The 21,830-nt window shown below is 40.8% G+C and overlaps 1 protein-coding gene across 1 annotated transcript; it reads left to right on the top strand.

Moving 5' to 3' along the window:
- The first annotated feature begins 2,793 nt into the window (after window positions 1-2,793).
- Window positions 2,794-14,992, top strand: RAB21 (RAB21, member RAS oncogene family). Its single transcript, XM_086471725.1, has 7 exons — window positions 2,794-2,940; window positions 10,086-10,145; window positions 10,329-10,436; window positions 12,012-12,075; window positions 12,877-12,931; window positions 13,368-13,456; window positions 14,295-14,992. Exons 1-7 carry the CDS (start codon window positions 2,794-2,796, stop codon window positions 14,432-14,434), a joined length of 663 nt encoding a protein of 220 aa, XP_086327851.1. The 3' UTR covers window positions 14,435-14,992.
- The last annotated feature ends 6,838 nt before the right edge of the window (window positions 14,993-21,830 follow it).

Raw genomic sequence — 21,830 nt, 5'->3', positions numbered from 1 at the left:
TTTAGGAAGCTATGTGAAAAGGGGAAGCACATCAAATTAAAAGAGGTGTTCTCTTCTCAAATATGCTGAAATAAAATAAACGCTCCCCAAATTAACACTTAAAGTAATGTGATAACTACCACAGATAGTTAAACCTGCAGACTTTCATAGGTCAATGTGTATCAGATTATAGTGAAATGTGACACTTTAGGTAGCTCTGACACAATTTTCTGTTCTCAGCCAGATCAGCCTTCTAATCTCATGTAGCACTGGTGGCTGAAATTTTGCAAGGTACAGGACTCCTCATACAAGAAAATCAGTGATCACAGGCTCCAGATGAGAGAGGAAAACAGAAAGCCTGCTCTCAGTGGGAAGATGCATCTTCTGACTCTGCACCACGGTAGAGGATTCTTGGAGAAATAGTCTGCCAGAATGGAGCTTCAGTCAGTGTCTTACGCTTTGCTGTGCCCTCTTGTTAGAAAAACAATGCTCACAGTTACGCTGTCAGGTGCATTCAGCACATGGACTTCATACAAGGAGTCTCTCCTGTAGCCCTTTTCAAAGCTTCAGCTCTCTTTCTCACTGGAAGACAGCCCGTATTTCCTCTCTGTGTTCAGTACAGTAACACACTCGACTTAAGACTGATGAAAAATCACCCAAGCAGAAAGTACCCTTTTAGGCAGTAAGATGTAACAGATACACGAATCATTTCCATTCAAAGGAAAACTGAAAAATACAAATCAGGCGTATTCATCAGTACAATCTTGTGTCTTTATGAAGAACGTACATAGAACCTGCTTCTGTTGAAAACAGCATAAAGCTACAAGAACAGAAAGGTCTTTTGTTAACAGTTTTCAAGCAAGCCCTCCGCACGGCCCTGTGTCTCAGCAGATGCATTTGCTGTCGGTTACCCAGGAAAGCCTCAACCTGCTGGGCCCTGCAAGCAGCTTGTGCTCGTGAGCATTGATTTCCATTGTCTCTGGCAACCTTAATCCAAAGCCGATCTTCTATTCTGCCTGAAGAAGAATAACCAACATGTCAGTCAGTTTTACTGCCTGTACACAGAAGGTATGATTGACAGAAGCCAGCATCGCTCTCCAGTAAGACAGTATTTTTATATATATCACTTGTGTGCTAATAAAACTGGGAATTTATTTAAAGATACTCCTAAATATTGTGTCTGCATCGATTTTTTACCTTGTGCTATTTCCTTTATTTACATCTGGATAAAATAAAAAGGTTTATTTATTTACATCTGGAGAAAACAAAACCAAATCTGTTTTGTATGTGGCTGTAATGCTGTTCAGTAATGAGGCTTATTGCTCCAGGAAATTTTATCTTTGTTCTCCTAGACGCACTCTCTGTTCTTTCCTCTATTCTTTCTCACACAACAGAGCATTAATACTGTCTGACAGAGAAAAAGGAAATTGCACTACGATGCCTTTTCATAAACATTCTTTTTCTTACCACTAAACGATCACTAGAGAGAAGTTATGCTGCAGTACTTTGGTTTGTGAGGATTGCTTTTAATTAAGGATTGACAGCCAGTTTTACGAGGCAGTTATCTAGTTGTTGACTGTGTGAAACTCTACCAGGCCCCTACAATCAAGGAACTCTACAGAAGAACATTTTTCTTGTGCCTTTTCCCTCGCTTGCTCCTGCAACTCTGTTCTAAAGCACTTTATTATGGACCGTTTTTTTTGCAAGCATTTAGAGACTCATGTAACAGTTCCCATGAATAGGGCCACTACAGTTGGAACAAAACCCGTGCTTGTGATGTTTATAATCTGTTTGTTAGAGGCTTTGGCGTCCTGCTCACAGGGAGATGCCTGGGAGATGCATTTGCTGCCTCGGAAAGCTTCGACATGACATTTAAAGGCCAGTTCATACGCGTTTATATGAGCCTCGCACGGGTTTCCACCTCTACCGACCGTTTACTTCTCGATACGGTAAAGCCAGTGGTTACCTTCGGCCCTGGAGCGGCCCCCCCCCCTCGGCGGCCCGCCTCGCCGCGCCCCCTCACACGCGTTTTGGGCACAGCCGGGGACGGCGCGGGGACAGCCGCGAGGAGCGTCCCCCGCCGCTCCACGGCGGATCCCTCCAAGCAGCTGCCTCCGCCCCAGCCACCGCCCCGGCTGCCCTTTACGGGCGGTGGAAAACTCCAGCCGCCGCCGGGAGGCGATTCTCTCGCCCCTGAGTAAGGAGGCGGCCGCCCGCAGGGCCAGGGCCGGGCCCGGGTTGTTGCCGCCCGCCGGCAGGCGCGTCGCCAGACCCGTACAGTGACTCACGCCGCCGCCCCCGTGCAGGCGCTCACGAACGCGGCCGGCCCGGCGCAGCCCGCACCCCGCCAGGCCCGATGCACCGCCCGGAGCAGCAGGCGGGGCCTCCGCCACCGCCCGGCGCAAGCCCCGCCCCCGCCAGGGCACACTCCGCCCCTCCCCGCTCCCCGCCCCTCTCCCCTTGGGCGGAGCCTCTCGCCGCCGCCGCGTCCACCCCTCCCATTGGCGGCGGGGGGGGGGTGCGCGTGACGGAGCGGCGCGTGACGTAGGAGGAAGAAGACGCCATTAGGGGGAGCGGGCCCGTCGACCGTGGGGAACGTTGTTCGTGTCGGTGTTTGTCCTCTTCGCTCCGCTCCCCGCGTCCTCGGCGGCACCTTCCTGTCTCCTCCCCACCCCAGAGTCTCGCCCTCCCACCCCCACCCCCCGCGGGTCCCCGTCCCGGTGGGCGGCGGCGCCCCGCGGCCGCGGAGCGTTGATGTGAGGCGGCAGCGGCCCGGCTCGGCTCGGTTCGGCTCGGCTCGTCGGCGGGGCGCGGATGGCGGCGGGGGCCGGTGCGGCGGCCGGCGGCCGCAGCTTCTCCTTCAAGGTGGTGCTGCTCGGGGAGGGCTGCGTGGGGAAAACCTCCCTGGTGCTGCGCTACTGCGAGAACAAGTTCAACGACAAGCACATCACCACCCTGCAGGTGCGGGCCGGGCCGCGGGCGGGCGGGGAGCCCCTGCCCGGAGCTGCCGGGGTGGTGGTGCTGGTGGTTGGGGGGGGTTGTCCGCTGCTCTTCTCCCCTTCTCCTCTTCCCTCGAGCACCCTCTCGGGTTGCTGGCGGGTGCCCGCCCGTCCCTGCGTCGCCCGGCGGCGCTTACCGGCCCGCCACTCCTGCCCTGGCGCTCGGGGAGCGTTGCTCCGTACACCCGCACTAGGGTTTTGGGGTTCGCCGTCTTGTTTACCGCTTCACGGTGGCCGGAGTGACCGCTGCCGCTCTTCAAATGGTGGCTGACCCCTGCCGAGTTTGCTGGAAGCTGTTTTTCTGGGGTTTTTTTTATGTCTCAGTCTTAACCTTTTGGTACTTAAAGGCCTCGTTTCTATTCTGAATCCTAGCTGCTCATTTTTTTCCAGTGGTGCATATGAATGTCTTCATTTGAATCGTGGGAAGTTTGATTTGGAAGTAATCTTGTTATTGTAATCATTGTTAGTGCCTGATGACTAAGTGTTTCATATGTGCTGCGTTTCTCTTAATGATAGTCTTCCTCGTGTTCTGAAATCATAACACTTGAACTACCTAAGCACTGTTTAAAGTGAACAGCTTTCACAAAATGGTCTCTGAGAATAAGGCTTATGATTTAGTAAGAGAAAAAATTCTGAAGGCTTACTTGCTTGTCATGTTATTTCCCTGAATTTTGTCCTGATTCTCAGTGGCACTGTCTGCTAATTTATAAAGAATTAAAAAAGAGGAGTTCCACTTACGAAATGTGGCAGAGTGTCTGCTTGGAAGTAATGTTTTTTTCACTACCTTCATGGCATACATGCCATGGTACAAAATAAAACGCTTCTGTTGTACATGGTGTCTGAAAACATGTTTTATAACTTGTGTTGTGGGTTTTATGTTAAGTCTTTTGGAATGTCTCTGCTTGCTTAACCTTTTTATTTGTAGTTACACTATCTGCACAGCATCTCAGCAGATGTGAGCATGGAAGTGTGGGTTTAGAACTGTAATGTGTGCTGCTTTTAATAATCTATTTTTTTGTAAATAGAGAAACAAACCCTGCCACTGTGTGGGCCGCTAGTGGGTTTTGAATTAGTTTTTAAGTTCTGTGAAGTACAGAATAAATAGTAGGTGATGCCAAAAAAAGAGCCTCGGGGTAGTGGTGCACTATTCCTGGACGCTCAGGGGAGAACTCGTGGGCTGGGTATCTTGGAAGTCCTTAATAGTGAAACTTTCCCTTGAAACTAAAGAAACATTAGAGATGCACTAGGAACAATGCAGTAAGTGTTTTTTATAAATAGATACTGTTGCTCTACTTTTGCTATAAAGAGCTAAAAAGATCATGTTCTGAGCATCGTTGCCCTGTGTTCATACTCTGCTGTTGGATGAATCTATTAGTAGGTTTAATAGACATGGTGTGGTATTTATGGCAAGCTGATTGTAACTCCGGTTGCCATAGAGGTAATTAATTTTTGCTACACTACAGAAATGACTAGTGGCTTGTAGGTGTCAAAGCTGCAGTTGTAGTTTTCACCTGAAGTGTAGCATTGAGCAAACAGTCATTTCAAGTGCATCGAGATGATTGTGCATAGCTGAATTCTGGTGTAGAAGGAGCTGAGTAGTTTGTCATGTGATGCAGTTCGGTGATTTTTTGGTTAATCACGTACTTTAAATCTGTAGTGGAGAACCTAAAATTAGAAGCGAAAAGCGAGTTGGAATACAGACTTGGGTCACAAATATCATAAAATGGACCTTTAAATGGCTCCAAAATGTTGCCAGGAAAATGCCTGTAGATACTATGGCTTGAGAGCTTTCAGTTTTGGCTGTCTGGAGTGGGGGGTGTGTGCTTGTAGGGGCGTGGAAGCACATGCTCATGCTTAACATGGAGATTTTTGTTTCTCCACTATGATTAGGTTTCTGGTGGCTACCTGTATCTTTTAACTGCACTGTTTCTCAACTCGCTTTTCTGTTCTGAGCCTCCTTGGCCACATGTACATCTTACTGATTGTAAAATACTACGTCAGTTGTTGTTGAATCTTACTGTATGTTATGTGCGCTTGTGAAGTATCAGCTTTATTGTTCTTGTTTTCCTGCATCTTACAGTTCTAGGAGGAAGTTTTAGTAAGTTCTTCCACTAGCAAATTAAAACATCCCTTAAAAAATAAGATAAGGAGAAACTAGGATATCTGATTAAGCAACGAAGTGACATTTTTGCAAAACATTCTTTTTTTATTTAAGATTGAAGGCTTGATCTGATGAGGTGGCTTTGTTTCATGGCATCGGTTTGAAGTATTGCACCAAATTACTTTTGCTCCAATAAAGCCAAAATTAGATAAATACTTAGCTCCTGATTCAGCAACAGTGCCACAACGATGAATCATATGAAAAGATCACTAGGTACTGAGACAAGAGGCTCTCCATCCACAGTATTCTCTGATTTAAAAACAAGAAAGTCTGTGTGTGGTGCTTTATTCCAGTAGGATTGCAACAAAAAGGGTGGTGAGGCTGTAGCCTTCTGGAAAGTTTACGTAGTGATGTTGGCTGGTGCTTCCTGCAGTGTGAGCCCAGTGATGGGGAACAGCACAGGAAGTCTCTACATTGGTCAGTGTGAATCTTTTATTCTAGTGTATGTCTGTGTTTTCCTAGATGAATTCTAACACTTAAGTATTACTCTGTTGTGAGGTTTAACCTGTATACAGCCAAATAAGAGAGTTTGTTTCGTGATAGTAACAGAAGGCTTTTAGTGCAAGGGAGCTGTTCCTCTTCCCTCCACGCAGCCCTCCCCCGCCCTAAATGCTAGCTAGAGGGGAAATGGTGAACTGAAACTTCCCTTGAGGTGAGGAGGCTGCTGGGATGTGTTGCTGTAGTTATGTAGGTTAGCCTCAAGTCATGGATATTGATGACCTGCAAATTGAAATTAGGGTAACTACTGCACCTAAGAAAACGTTTACCTAGAATAATGTGAAACAGCTGATGCAGGAAAGGTAGGAGGTAGGGCTTTTTTGCAAGCAATGTATACAATCCATAACCAGTTCTTAGACTTGGTGGGACAGTTAGGGTTGGTTCCTGTTGATTGAAATATTGAGGTCAGTGCTCTTGTCTTGATATCAATTTAAAGCTTAAAATTATTTTAACAACTGAACTGTGCTGGAAATACTCTAGTAATAAACCTACTGTCAAACTTTTTTAAAAAAAAAATCTGGTAGATACTTTCTGTTAGTTAATTACCCGAGAAAAATACAACTTTGGTGTACTAATCTCTCAAATGTGTGGAGGACTGCAAAATATCCAACCCAAGAGAGCTGCTGATGTGATGCTAATCATACTATACAGATCCTGATTGCTTTGCTGGACTTGCATAACCTGGAAAAGCTGTCTTGGCTGTCTAAAAGATGAAGCAGTCAAGGGGCAGGTGACAGGTGACATACACCTGCTTTTATTCAGTGTCTTTCAAGAGAATATTTTCCAGCTGGGTCTTTCTTGTGTTCTACTCAGGCCCCTTTATCAGCTCCTAACAGGTGCATGTGAAACTGAGCTCTTAGAAAATCTTCTGTTTCTTCTAATTCTACAGGCACATAAAGAGAATGAAATTTTAGCTCTTTTGATTGCATTATCCTTTTCTTGTAAGTATTCTCCAGACCGGTTGTGAAACACTAGAGTCGAAATACCAAAGTTAGTAGCTTACTTCAAAGAGCTGTTTGAGATTGCTTGTCTTGGAATTAACTGTGGTCCTATGTATTTGTGGGGTTTTGAAAGTTTTAGCAAAAATGAAGTGTCATAGCAATGAAAATAATATGGAAAAGTTACTGATTGTAAGTTGAGTCACAACTGGGACTTAAATCTATAGTACTCAATTTGGTGAATTCTTGGGAGACTAGAAAAAATGTTGAATCTTCTTCTAGGTTTAATTACCTAATGCTGTCTAGACTGCACTGATTTCAAAGGCTTTGATGCTCTTGGCACTGCCTTTTTTTTTTTCTAAAATAGGCTTCTAAACTATCTCAAAACAGTAGTTAAGGCTCTTCCTTCCATGTTGGGTTCCCCCCAAATATCTAAAAACTGCATAGTCCTGCTGTTCACCTGATTATTTTTTGCTCTCTAAAAGAGTTGTAACCTTGCTCTTCCATGAGGCAAATGGAGCTTGAAGGGGGGTGGGGGAGGATGTGTTAAAAGGTGGATCTTAGGTGATTTATCTTTGTCGTGTTTGCCACTGTGGCTGTAAAATGCACTTTACTGATGGTAAATATGCCGAACTTACCCATAACTGTTAATTCAAGAATGGAGCTTGATAGCAGAGTTCTTCAAGTGTTTGAACACAGTGAAGAATGAAGCAACGAAGGAGGTTGGACTAGATGACCTTTAGAGGTCCCTTCCAACCCAATACCTTGTATGATTCTATGATTTAAGCTGTAGTATAGTATTGACTGTTTGTTGTAGCATGTTCACAAAGCCTTCTGCTCGTTACTGACCATGACTGCTTCAGATACCAGGTTCCAATTTTATTGGGCAAGCTTTTTAGACAAATTTGCTTGTAGTTAAGATATCCAATGTAGGATACTGTCTCTCTTTTGGTTGGGGCATAAGACTTTACGGAGACTAAAATTTGATTAGTACAAATTAGTGCAGAGAGCAAGTACAATAGCCCAATTCTAAATACCATTGCCACAGTCTCCTGTTTTTTTTTCAACAGGAGATACTAAAAAGCCTTACTTGAATGTATTTGTCTTCTAACACTTGAATATATAGGAAGGGAAATACTCTTATTGCTAAAAGACGGTATTGCTATCAAAAGCTGTAGTGACCTGAAGGACTGGTGATACTTAAGCAAAACTTATCTATGGGAATAAGCCTACTTTAATATTTGCTCTGTCAGATGGTAAAGATATCTGTGCTATTAATTGGGCTAATGTCTAAAGGCATGATCATATAATTTTATGGATACTGAGTTCGTTGTTTTTTTCCTAAAATATAAATTCTGTTTCTGGAAAGGATTTTTCTGCCTTTTGGTCCGGAAATGTGATTCTCAAAACACTTGTGACATTCGTATCAAGTGGGCAGATCTGATTGTCAGTGTTGTGACAAAAGCAAACAGTGCTCAGAAGAGCTTCTCCTTTGAGATTTACAGTAGAATATAAAGTACTGTAGTAGAGCAGACCAATAAAATACTGTCAGGTAAACTTGATTCATTGTGCCTAACTGTACCTTCTCTTAATATGGCCCAACTGTTGGGGAATTAAAACCTCTGAAATCACCTCAAAGGTTTTGGCTTTTGAACTCTTGTAGTAGAACAAATCATGATATAAAGACTAGACACTGATCAGATAGTCCTTAGGGACAGCCAGCTGAAAGCCATAAACTACTTCTGCAGAGTTTTTGATTGAAGAATTGAAGTTTTCCTGGTGTTTAAGATTTGCTACTCTGCTGTTAAGCCATTTGTTAAAAGTAGGCTAGAGTGTTAAATACTTCTGTGTGCTGTCTGGAACTTTTTCTGAGGTTGACTTATGCCACTTCGCTGTAGACTGAAGGGGTAGCATTAATGCCTTAGTTACGTTGAATACAATGGTAGTGATGATTAGTTCTTTGCTATCTGCTCTTTGAAAGTTTTTGAGTTTTTCTTTCTTCTGGTCCATCTTCTCTCTATCTGTTCTGTTTATCAGACTTCGACCTTTGGGAGAAGGTACAATTTACTGAAGAAAAAAAAAAAGAAAAGTTTCTTGAATCATCTTTCCTTCGGTCGTACAGATGCCAGAGTTGATGTTAGAGAAGTAGCTGAAGAGCAGGAGCTGCTCTAGCAGCTGGGCGTTGGATGACTTCAACTGTAATACAGGCAGCACTTCAGAGGCACTTCCGCAGCAGTTTAGGCTGGTGTAAACTGAACTACTGTGGTCTTCTGTGTGTGTCCTGGTTGCCTGTGTAGTTAAGCAGCGGGCTGATTCAAGGAGCTGATCTGGCTGATAATGCTTTCCACATTCATGTGACTTTTGGTTAGTTCAGTGCCTGGTCAGTGCTCGTAAACAGAACTCATGTTGAGCTGCTGCGGTCTTCCCTAAAATAATCTGGGATAAATGTGTCATAAAATACCACTGAGTACTTGTTTGTATCCAAATGCAAATTGAGGTGAAGCTGAAAGGAAAAAGGAGTATAATTTAAGGCAAAAGACAAAAGTTAACCCTTGGCAACTGAATTGTCTGATGTTAACCTACTACTGCTAGTCTTCAGAATGGGGGGAGCAGGTTCCCTGTGTATCGATGCCTTCAGCCCCTGTTCTAGCATATTAAACTTGTATTAAATTATACCCCTTTGTAGCCACCGAATTGTACACTTGGTAGCAGTGGTGGTGTTTGAAAATGTTGATCATGCAGGCTTGGAGAAGAACAGGCATGCTTTTGAGTTACTGAAATTAGACTGACCTTGCAATATGCTCTGGTCCTGTAAAATGTTTTCAGAAGATGTAGTAGAATTCTTTAATCAGCTTGTGTGTTTATTCTGGGGCTTTTCTTACCCTGCCACTTGCTTTCCTTTTGTGTGTTAGCTGAGAACAGTGTCGGGGGACACACACATATGACAACAAACAAACAAACCCCACCTGTGCCCCCTTAAACAGATGGGGAGGGTTGTGGGTGCACTTCAGCAAAAAAAAAAAGGGAAAGATACAGACAAGGAAACTTGCAGAACACTAGTATTCTGAGATTTTTAGTGATAAACTCGAGCTATTTTGTTTTGTTCTAGTAGCTCACTAATAATGAAGTAACTTTGCTGAAGTCCTGCAAATTAAAAATGCTGTTAGGCTGGTTCCTACCCAGACTTCATGTACTGTTGCGAAGTGCTTAGACTTCCCAATGTGAATTCAGACTCTTTCCACACAACTCTTATCCTTCCCAAATCATTTAAAATAACAGCAAAAAGATAGACTAAATGATTTGCTTAAGCCAAATTTATTTAGAATAGACTCCTGGCAAACTGTAGTGAAATGACTAACTGACTTAGTATTGACTCAGCTTTCTGGCTTAGAGAGTGTTTTGATCCAGAAATCTGTCTTTTATTGATTCAGATGTTTTTATTAGTAAATTAATCTGAAGTCCAATGAGACATTTGTGTGTAGAACTTAACTAATCTGTTTTGCTTTCCAGGCATCTTTTCTTACAAAGAAGCTAAACATTGGTGGGAAAAGAGTAAACCTTGCAATATGGGTATGTTTACTTTTCTGTTTTCTGTTGCCTAGATAAATAGCGTATTTTCCTGAAAAATTACTTAGGTTTACTACAACTCAGATGTTAGGCACTTCTTAATAAAGTGAAAATTTGAAGTGTTTGGAGTTCCTTGAAGCATTGTTTGCTTTGCCTTAAATGCCAACAATTCTATTTTAAATGCAGGATACAGCTGGTCAAGAAAGATTTCATGCATTGGGGCCGATCTACTACAGGGATTCTAATGGCGCTATTCTAGTATATGATATAACAGATGAAGACTCTTTTCAAAAGGTACTGGACAGATTTTTACCTCTATACGAGATGTAAACTGATTGAAAGATAATCTGTGATATGAGCGTGTAAATGGGAATCTTCAGTTTTCAGTAATAGCAGTATATATTACATATGCAAATTTAGACCATCTTATGGAAGTATATGCCTTTTTAGTATTCCTTTGAAGGCTGACTTTCTCAGTCTACTGAAGTTCTGGCAGGGTTATTCAAAGAACACCAGAAAACTAGATGTGTGAGTTACCTGTGACAGGCTATAATCATAAATCAGTACTGCTGTAATAGTATGCAATACTGATCTCTACTGTATAAACCAAATTACTAAAAGATACTAAGTGATATGACCTTTTACAGAGCTGAGAACTCTGAAATTGCAGTACATGATAGTGGAAACATTACTTTCTCAGTGGTAATAAGTATTTGGAGTTCAAATCCTCATCAAAACCTGAAATGTGGTGGCTAATTATTTTACAGCAGTATTAGTTGATGAGTCTGAGCAGGTGAGTTTTTTCCAACCTTCTGTCAAATCAGTGCAATCACTATAGGATATTCCAGCTGAAAACTGGTGACACTGTTTCCTAAGTGAGTTTGCCTTGGATTAGCTTGTGGTAAAACTAGTAGGACTTCTGTGTAGAGGAGTCAGAAGTTGTGGTCATATGGGCAAAGCTTGGGTTAGCAGTGGTAGAAGTAGTATAAAGGGTATAGTTCCACAACAGCTTAAGTAATTTGAATACTTGATGTAGGGAAAGTAAAGCACTTGTGCTAGCAGGTTTTTTTTTTTTGCCCCCCCATCTGCAGAGTTGTGATGTCTTGTGAGTACTACTTCAGCTTGTGCCTTTCATCCTGGGCCCTACTTAGTAAAAGTATGTGATATCAAAACAGTTAAATTCTCAGAAAGAGAGGAGGTTAATTTGCAGAAGTTATACAATAACTACCTTTGCATCAGGTATCCTAACTATTTTTAGGTTCTTAAAGTGATTGCCTCTCTTCGCAACTTAAATTCCCTTAAAATATCTGTCTGTAAGTCAATGCAGTGATCGTACAGCTTCAAAGCATGGCGAGAGAATTGATGACAGATACTTTACTGTCAGCTGACTCTACACTGTTGTCCCATCTGTTCTCTCAGGAAACAAACATATGTTATCTAACATGAACAACTCTGTTCAGGTACCTCTGTTTTAAAGTACCATTTGTGATCTGTCAGTAAGTGCCTGTTGTTAGAAGATCTCATGCCTGACCTAAGGTGGACAGTGCCACTCATTCTGTGGCTTGTTTTTGACTTAGCCCCACTCCAAAGAGTAAGTTGGCCAACACGAGTGTGGTGAGTTATATTTCTGGAGTAATTGAACCATTTTATCCAGGTCTTTTGCTCATAATTTCAACTGTGAACTAAAACCTGCTGAACAAGAGCCATGCTGCATAGCTATCTGAAGAATACTTTGTTCATCTATGTTGCTCTAAACATGTTTGTTTCAAGTTTAGAGTAAGCAGTTAATGAAGGAAATGAGTCAGTTCTGCAATGCCCAAGCTAGTAATATATCAAGTGAAAATAAACTTATGTCTGTTCTTTTTGCAGGTAAAAAACTGGGTTAAGGAATTAAGAAAAATGTTGGGAAATGAAATCTGTTTATGTATAGTAGGTAAGTCTCTTTCAACATGTGATTCCGGTGTTTGAATCAGAAATGTTTCTTTTGATTAATAGCATTTTCCAAACACAGCTTTAACATCTTGCACATGTGAAGGGGTAAAGCTTATGTTAATTTGATACTTAAAATTCAGTTGGAGCTGGTAGTTTCAGTAGGTCACATTGAGGAAAAGAAGTTTAATGATACACCATGGCAGAAGTGCATGGTACAGACACCTGCAGACTGTAGTTAACAAAGAGAAATAAACCTCAAATGTGTATTATCCTTCTTGCAAAGACTCAAAACGTCATGTTTTTTACTGTTCTCAGGGGCATAGACTGGATGTTTGTCTGTTTTCGTAATTAAGTGCTTGGGGGTGGAATGAATCTTAAAGCTTGGATATTTCAGTGCAAACAGAACGCAACAAATACTTGGTTTAGATTTAAAATCTGATCTAGTGATTAAAACACTTTCAGGAGAATGGATGTATGGATATTCTACAAAAACTACCTCTGCAGCACAGATAAGTGCTAATAAATTACAAAAAAGCTGAAGGCTGAATCAGTGGCTTATGTGGAGATATTTAGCTATTCTAGTCTGTCTACGGAAGAACAACTTCATCTTCATTGCCTGTAAATGCTTGAGCGAAAGGGGATTCTTGAATCATATTGTTGTGCTCCAAATTGAGACCTGTGTAAGAGTTGGTATTTACTAGGACAGCTTTTAGGAAAATGATGGGGTACAATGATTACATGATTGCTTTCTTTTGGGTAATTTCGGAGTACAAAGACTTGAAAATTAACTTGTTTCCAACAGGTAATAAAATAGACTTGGAAAAAGAGAGACATGTTTCAGTGCAAGAAGCAGAAACGTAAGTCACACCAATTATTAATAGAAACAGTCATAGCAGAATTATGTTGGAGTAATAATCTTGTGATGCTGTTAACAACTGGCAGGCATAAACCAGCAGGGCCTAGCTGGCTGCTGTGTTAAGTGTTCTGTTAGTATCCAAGTCCCGGAATGTCCTTACTGACCAAAGTGTAATTTGAGGGTTGTACGTGATTAAAGTCAGCACTTGCAGTTGAAATGCATTTCCAGACCCTAAATTTTCTTTATTTCAACTAGTATTTTTCATCAATCATGTCAGTTTTAACCACATAATTCCCTTTTTACATTAAATCAACATGTGTAGATTAACTCTGAACTTAGAATAAAACCTCCTGTGATCATCTCTTCGTTTCATGTAAAGTGGCTTAGAAAGATTGAGTCCTTTAGTACAACGAAGTTCTGTATCTGCATTCCTACAGGTATGCTGAATCTGTTGGAGCAAAACACTATCATACTTCAGCTAAACAGAACAAAGGAATTGAAGAACTGTTCCTTGACCTTTGTAAAAGTATGTATTATCTAGTTTGGTAAAGAGTTCATTCACAAAATGCCCAAGGCTTCAGAGTACTTAAAATGATACGGAAAAGTCTGAATGTAAACTACTACCAAGAACTGGCTTCATCTGAGTATGGATGCTTACAGTATTGCAAGTTCATGCTGTACTCAAAAAATGTCTGTCATTTGTTGGAGCATTGACTGCTGCTTCACTCAGCATGTGTAAATAGTAACCTCAAATCAAGCTTAATGTGACTGGTCTTGATATTGCCTGCTTCAAACCCTCTGTTTCAGCCTCTTTCAAAAATCTTCTCCATGTCGGTTACAAATCATAAACTCAAAGCTGTAATGATGCACGTTTTACACAGCAGTCTAAGCAAATGGTAACAATGATGGAATGTAGGATACAAATGTTGTAACACAGGGAAATTGTCCTGTTCATTGTGATCTTGTGATACAAGAATTTAAGCAAAACTTCACCTGAAAGTCTGAAGAGTAGGTTGGAGGTTTCTTTGGGGGTGGAGTCATATGTGGTGTATGGGCTTTCTTGCTTATTTTCTTCTTTAATAGATATAGGTGGGTAAGTCTAGCTTTTGAAGTCACTAACTCCACAACATCTGAGTATCGAAGGTCTCCCTTAGTCAACAGGAGCTGCTGGATGTTTGGTGCTTTAGGAAAATGACTTAAGTATGTTCTTGCAGCTATGCCACGTGATACCAGAGTACTTACTTCTGCATAATAAATAGGAGAACCAATCTTGCTGAACTTTGTGCATGTAACTCAAACAGATTATCTCAGTCTTGTGTAAAAATGCAGTGGAATGTCACCTAATAACATTTCCTCCTTTACAGGAATGATAGAAACTGCTCAAGTGGATGAACGAGCAAGAGGCAATGGTTCCAGTCAGTCAGGAACAGCAAGGCGAGGTGTACAGATCATTGATGATGAGCCACAAGTACAGAGCAGTGGAGGGTGCTGTTCTTCTGGATAATTATAAAACTGTGCATCACTGCCCTCTCAATATGAAGACTGCCATATTCAGAGTCACGCATTCTTTACCAATGGAGTAATAGAATTAACAGTATTTAAAAATAATCACATGTAACACTGCAGAGACCTTAAGTGCTAAACTAGTGGCATCTGTGACCAGAGAATTGGCATTTTCTACAGTGGTTAACAAAGCAATTACCAATGGCCTTTTTACATATTTTTCTTTAATGAGGAATAATATGCATGTAGAAAAGACCTACTTAAAGGCTTCATTTATATTCTTTTAAATCAGATCATTATTTAATAACTTATATACATTGTTGTTGGAATGGTATACGTTTTTGCAGCTCTTTGTATTTTGTGGTAGATTGAATTGTATCACTTCTAAAATGCAAACTGATTTTTTTTTTTAAATTAGCAGATATCTGAAGTAATATTTTTGCAGGGCCTCCACAAGCCTATAACTGTCAATTACTTTGATATATTCTGTTCAACCTGTATGCAAAGCTGGTAAAATACATTGTAAATTACATATTAAATATTTTATCTGCTTTTACAATTGCAGGTGCAGAAATACGTACATCAGTCTTGTCAGTGATTGTGAAGTGAATAAGTCAGTGAAAGATGCAAGCTTTTCATGTGTACTGTTGAATTGCTCATTCTGTTCCCCTACCTGAAAATTTGGTACATACATAGCTACACCATTGTTTTTAAGCCTTTCCTGGTAAGCAGTGGTATGTATTTAGAGTATCCCCTTAGTGGGAAGAGAATGCTTCCTTAGACTGCTGTTTAACATTGAGGTGTTTGACTTCCAGCTGAAGCAGTTGGCGCATGCATATATCTTGCCTTTGCAGTTACTTTGGCCTGTTGAAATATCCCCAAAAGTCAAAGCAACCTTGGCTCTCATCTATCTGGTAGCTAGTAAACCAGATGCATGGGGAACTCTTGAGCTGCATTAATATACTTGTGTCCCAAGACAGCGTTATACACTGTTCATAAGCATAATTTTTTTCCCCTTGTATTGAAGGGCTTGAGTGAACAAATGAATTGGCATTAACCAAAACCGCTTCTGATTTGGAGTGATTAAATGGAAGATATGAAACTACCCCAATGTAATTGTAACTTTGGGGTTACTAGACACAACTGAACTTACTCCTGACTTGCTCTTTCTCTTGTAAAGCGTTTTGAAGTCCACTTAAGTTTTAGTAGGAGGGTTTTCAGAAAAAATGTGTAAACTACTATCACAAAGGAACACATATGGTGGTAGCTGAAACTTCAAAATGTTTTGTGCTCTGACTTTTTTTACTTAAGTTGTCATGCTTGGAAAAACAGTAAAGGTGATGTCTATGACAAAATAGAATATTCCTTGGCCTTCCTTTTTCTGAAGGGTAGAATTAGGATTGCATATGAATGCATTGAATGGTGTGGGTATGTTCTGATGCACAGGAGTAGTAGTAACTAATCAGTCTGTGTAAGAAGTGTGCTGTCTTCAATCCGATCTTTATTTTCTCTGCAATAATAGATGGCTTTGATACAGACTGGTCCTGGTGCATTTTTTCCCTTTCTGCCTAAACTGTGGTGTGGATACTTTCTCTTAAGCTCCCGTTGTTGTGCTCTCCTGACATAATTGTATGCATGATGGACTAAGGTGATCTGTTCATGGTAGTGAAGATAAAGTTTCTTGACTGCACAGAGCTTTGTTGTGAATCTAAAATTCATGATATATGTGTGTATGTAGCAACACCATTAAGTTAACATGGTCATATCTAACTTAACAGTAAGCCTTGCCAAAGCTGAAAAACAGGTCAGTGTGACCTAAACCCAGTACCTTCAAATCCATATAGTTAGGTGAAAGTCAGCCTTGTGAGTGATACAGTATTGATGTGAGGAGTGAAATTGGCAAGATTCGATGTTCAAGACTGGCATCTCTGCATAATAGAAGTTCCAGATTTTTTGATTAAAATATAATTTTTTGCAGAGATCGGAAAAAACCCCAACCAAGCAACCCCCCAACCTCAATGGGACTTGATAAGCAGATAAGTCATGAGGGCTTACCTACACCAGAGCATATGCGTTCTCTCCAGAGCAGAGATTTCTCCTTTTTGTTGAAGTGGACAGATGCGATTCTGGTCTGGAAATTAATACTAGCTGTTTACCCAAGAGAATTTTATGTTTGACTACTTAGAAGCACTGTGTAGAATGGTATCTTTCTGCCTGGGGCTAAAGAGTTTTTCATTAGTGTATTCTGTGGTAGGGGCATTTTGTCTGACTTCTGCCAATCACAAAACTAACAAAGCCATGCTGATACTAACTCTTAAAGTCCCTTGCAGAACAAACTATTACTACTGAAAACTTAGGTGGGGGTGAGGAAGCTTACAATTTTCTGTGATTAAAAAAAAAGTTTCTGGTTGTATCAGCAAAATATTTTTTAAAATAAATTCTCAGATGTTACATTTGTTACTTAAGCTACAGCATGAAAAATGCTCTCTGGGAACCTTCCTGTCTAAGCGCAGTTTGGTTGGACTTTATCTATGGAACTCAAAACCTGTGCTTAGCAGGGTACCATTATGTTACCTTATGAAAGAAGTATACCTTTATGAAGTCAGGGAAGTTGGTGTCCGGGAAGTTGGTGTCCAAGACATGAGTAAAAACATTATGGATTGTTTAGACATTCCTTGCTAGCAGACAAAATACCGCAGGTCTGGGAAAAAGCATCTTTACTGAAGATATCTAGAATGTTCTTTGCATTAAACATATAGGAAAGCATAGATAGTTTTGTTTTCCATATTTGAGCAGGATTTTACTCAAGTAACCTGGTACTGCTGGTATTAGTACTGTGTGGGTTGGTTTTCAAGAGTATTGCAATTGTGCAGATTGCCTGGTTTGTATGTCTTAAGAAGTGTGTTCTTGTTGCTGAAAACAAGTATGCCATTTTTCATTTGTCTGAGAAGAGTGCAAGAGAACAACTACATCGGTCTTTAGAAAGTACCTCTATTGTGGGATAGACAGAACCAGCCAGACACCTGCTACAGCATGTAAGTCAACATTGAGCACACTTCCTCAGAGTGAATCTTGACAAAGATTACTCTTATACTATAATAAGAGGTCTAACTTACTACAAATACTTTTCTAAAGCAGCTTTAGGTACTTGTTCACAGTCTTGATGCTGCTGCTATGAATACTTGAGCTACTTAGGAAACTTTATCACTTGCTGAAATAAAATCTAACAAACCAAAGTCCAAGCACTGTAATGCAGCAGCATGTATCTCTTAGGAGTTATTTATGGACACTGTCTTATGGCACTTAGACTACAGTTTGTAAGTTATAGAAGACTAAATAGACTGATTCAGGCAAGGTCACTAATAAATTCAGATGTGCAGTACTTGGAGATGAGTGTAACTAGCTGTAAAGGTTGGGGGTTCTGGTTTGCAGAGATGTCACATACAGTTCCAAGATGGGGACATCCAATGTCCAGATGAACTGTATTGGCTGGTCTTTTGAAGCAGTCAAGTAATTGGCTGTCACCTTGATGACATGCTTTTCTTCAGTGTTTGTTAATTGTGGACAGGCATTCTTGCTTACTACCATGTTAAGAAGTACCCTTTAGCCCTTTTTATCCTGGCACTTGCCTTGTTCTAGGTGTATAACTTGTATCTCTGCCTACAGCTCTTGAAGAGCCTAGCAGCTCAATTTCTGCTGTAGATTCCAAGACAGATGAAAAAAGCTTTGCAAAAAGGTATGAGGTCATGGAAAGTGGTTGGAGCTCAGATGGAGTTCTCTGAAAACGTTGGATGCTGTCAGAAAAAAAAAGTGTAAAGAAGGTAAGAGGACTGGGAGTCCTGCTTGAGGACAAGTGGAGGTCAGGAATCTCCACAAGCTGAAAGCAGTTAAGTGGTGTGAATGACAGAGTATGGGAATTAGAGAGTTGGAGCCAGCCACCTCTTCATTTTTCTGCTTTTTGTGGAAGGAGAAGGAGAGGAAGAAAGAAAAAGGCAGGTAGGAAAAACTGAAGGTGCTGGTAAAACTGAAGGTGCTGAGTGGGCTGCTGAGTGAGGTTTTGAGTTAACTATTTCTTGGTGGAGTTACTAGCATGTCTTGTCAGCAATGGTAGTTGCCTAATTGGATAGCTTTCTAAGGTTACTTCCTAGGTTGTCTTTCCTTCTGTGAAATACCATTTTTGCTTCACTAAAGAGAATGCAACTAACTTTGAACAGGCTTTCAGACACAACCTACTTAAAACTGGATTAGAATATGCAAATTTATGAGCTATTTACCAGTAACTGACTTTGTTAATCTCGGTTGCATCAAAACTTTTCCTGACAGGTCTTAACCCTCCCTTAACTGTGCTGGGTACTGTTGTTCATGCTACTCTCTGAGGGATTCTGCTTAACACTAGGATTTTACTTCTATTTAGGACAAACCTGTGCATCTTGGCAATATAGTTGTCTGCTGAATTTAGGCTTTCCATGAAATAACAACAATGTATGCTCTTCCCTCTTCTATTTTTGGAGCTGTCATTGGCCAGTGTATTGAGCAGAATGAGGCTGAGAAATGTCTTTGAGATTTGTGGAGAATTTGGAATGTTTCTTGTCTTGAGATGGCTTGAAAAGTGAGAACCTATGAAACAGTCACCACTATGACATTCTGTCCAAGATAACTGAAAATATTTTGGCTTGGTGAAAGTTTACTGTAAGCTCATTAAAATGATAAATTGCTCTACTTCCAAAACAAAAATTTCTGAGCTGATCTCTTTTAGATTCTTAATTTTTTTCCAAGACTTAACTTTACCAAATTTGGCCAAAACTTTCAACTGATTGGTACATTCTACAGACCCAAGACTACGACTGTAGAGAGGAGCTGTGTACTCATTCCTATTCCACTGGACAGTTTGGAGCTTTGATTGTATTTATTCAATACCAGGATGTTGAAAGATAGACTGCAAAAATAATTGTTTCAGTCTATTTCTGCTGCTTTGCGCACTCAGGCAAGCAACGTGACCTGATGCAGCTGCAGAGTGAATGCGAAAAGGGGACTTCTGTCCCTCTCTTCCTGTCTGTTGGCTGCCCTGATCTTCGTTGTTAATGAATTACTACTACAGGAAGCTTTCTGTGCTGGAGATCCCCCTGTACGAGGAAGGAAATGTATGTGTTCTCTGCTTCTCCAACAAGAGCTAGTCAGTGATAGGTACTACAGCAGTGAGGCCCAGTTCCTCTCAGTTTGAGAATGTTGTTTTTTCTCAAGAGGAGCTTATCTTATTTCTTGACAAGTCCTTTTTTTCAGTGTATCTAGTCTCACTGGTCTCTTGCAAGGGGTTTTAATATGACATTGTAGGTCACCCAGAAGCAACGCAGTTTGAAAGTATGATGACGAAGGATGATGAGTAGCAGTATTGCAGTGATCTTCCCCAGCAATTGGTCATACCCTGCCTCCAAACCAGTGAAGAGAGAATATTAGAAGTTTAATGGTGAGTCATTGCTACCTCTGGTACCCAACTTCTGATTCTGGGATATTGGAAGTGACTTAAAAGAAATCCAAGTTAAGAGGACTGGAGAGAGCAAAGACTCCCTTCTCATCTGTTGCCAAGTAGCTGATGTCCCTTTCACAGATCCAAACTCATCTCTTTTGAGCTGTGGAAATCTAAATTGCAGACCCTTCAAGTTAACCATCACTCCATTCTGAAAGGTCCAGAAATTTGGGACTCGCAGGGGAAGAGAGCAAGTAGTTTCTCTTTTTCAGAACAGGAAACTTGAACTGCCTAATCAGGCTTTTCGTAGTGGAAATAGAAGAGGAAACCACTTTAACTAAATCTTTAAGTGCTGTCAGTGCTACTTGATCATATGGGCCTTATAATGATTGTCTTACTGCATTTTTCTTATCAGATAAGCTCATTGAGCTTACCAGGCTCAATCAAATAGAATACTTTTCCTTGAACCCAGAGAAAATGTTCGCAGAGCAAAAGCCAACACTGCAAAGGACACAGCATTTTTAATACCGGGTAACTTGACATTGTCAAATGTTGTAGGAATACTCTATTTGGCATTTGTGGATTAAAATTTTTTAAATATTTTTAAAAGTACTTAGCAGAGGCTTCATAAACCTTAACTTTACCAGTGTATTGCTGCAGCTGGAGTTCTTAAATAAATCTTATAGTATCTTATGTACCAGTGCATTTACATGAAGATAATTCTGTGATTAATTCCAAATGATCAATCAACTAGGGAAACAACTTTTTTAGCATGACTGCTAGTCTATCAGTGCCTAATATTAAAAGAGAAAATGCATGGAAGTGGATCAACAGAGAGGGGGAAAATGTGTACTAAAAATCAATACAAAATAATAGAGCTGGAAATTCATTACTGTCATATCTGAAAATTGTGATCTCTTACATTTTAGTAACTTGCAGAATTTGAAACTTGATGAACAGTCTGTAATAAAGTGGCCCTGAAAATTACTGGATGTTTAGGGCAGTGGCCTGGCTTACAAAGAGATGTGGTAAAGATTGAGACTGCAAGCTTTCTATGTTACAAATACAGTTACAAATTTCTGAACCTCTCTGAGTGTGATGTGATGAAAGATGGCTTTAAGATGCCAAACCAGGCTCAGTGAAGTTGCTCTGTTATGCTAGCATATACTGCTTGGGGACCCATCAAAATGTGGCTTTGATTCTTCTGAGAATAGGTCTTAGGCAGCCCAGAACAGTTCATGAGGAAGAAGCAGTTGCTGTTGAACCACATTTGCCAGGTTAATGAGAGCCCCAGGCATACAAGTCAAACATGGAACCAAGGCTCAAGGCTGGGAATTTTCTACCTATTATGTGTTTGTATCCTACTGATGTCCTACCTCCACAAAGAATGTTTGTGCACCTTTTCCTAGTGAAAATTGCTCTTCAGCTGATGCCGTGGATTTGAACTGGATGGACAATGTGAGTGAAAACAGCAAGCAGGAAGAAAAGCAGAGCAAGATAAGAGGCGTTTGCACAGTTCCTGCTTTGTTCCTCGCCCTTTCACTTGCACTTTTAAAAAGTCAGTAGCTATATCCTACTATCTTTGTGTCAGAAAGCATCTTCTCTATTTGGTGAGAATTTTCTAGTTAAGAAACTAAAACCTTAAGAACTTTTTAGAGTGAATGTAGCTCCTCTGCATATTTAGTCTTTCCAAAGTCTGTCAACATCTCATTAAAGGGCCTATATTAAATGGTGAAGAGCAAGTGTGCTGCCTGTAGTTACACCCTGTGTTCAGAGTCCTATGGTGAATGTTTCAAATAGCAAGAGGCAGCAGAGTGTCCAGTGCACCTCTGATTGTCTACTCTCCCATTGTTTTGTGATACAGAGTAATTGCAAAACAATCCTCAACCATCAGATGTGCCCATACTGGTTGGAGAAGTTGGTTTGAAGCATA

This window comes from Leptosomus discolor, chromosome 1 (assembly GCF_034619465.1).
Source record: "Leptosomus discolor isolate bLepDis1 chromosome 1, bLepDis1.hap2, whole genome shotgun sequence".
NCBI classification, from domain to species: Eukaryota; Metazoa; Chordata; class Aves; order Leptosomiformes; family Leptosomidae; genus Leptosomus; species Leptosomus discolor.
The sequence above is the reverse complement of the archived record's forward strand: the minus strand, read 5'-3'. Positions and strand labels throughout refer to the sequence as shown.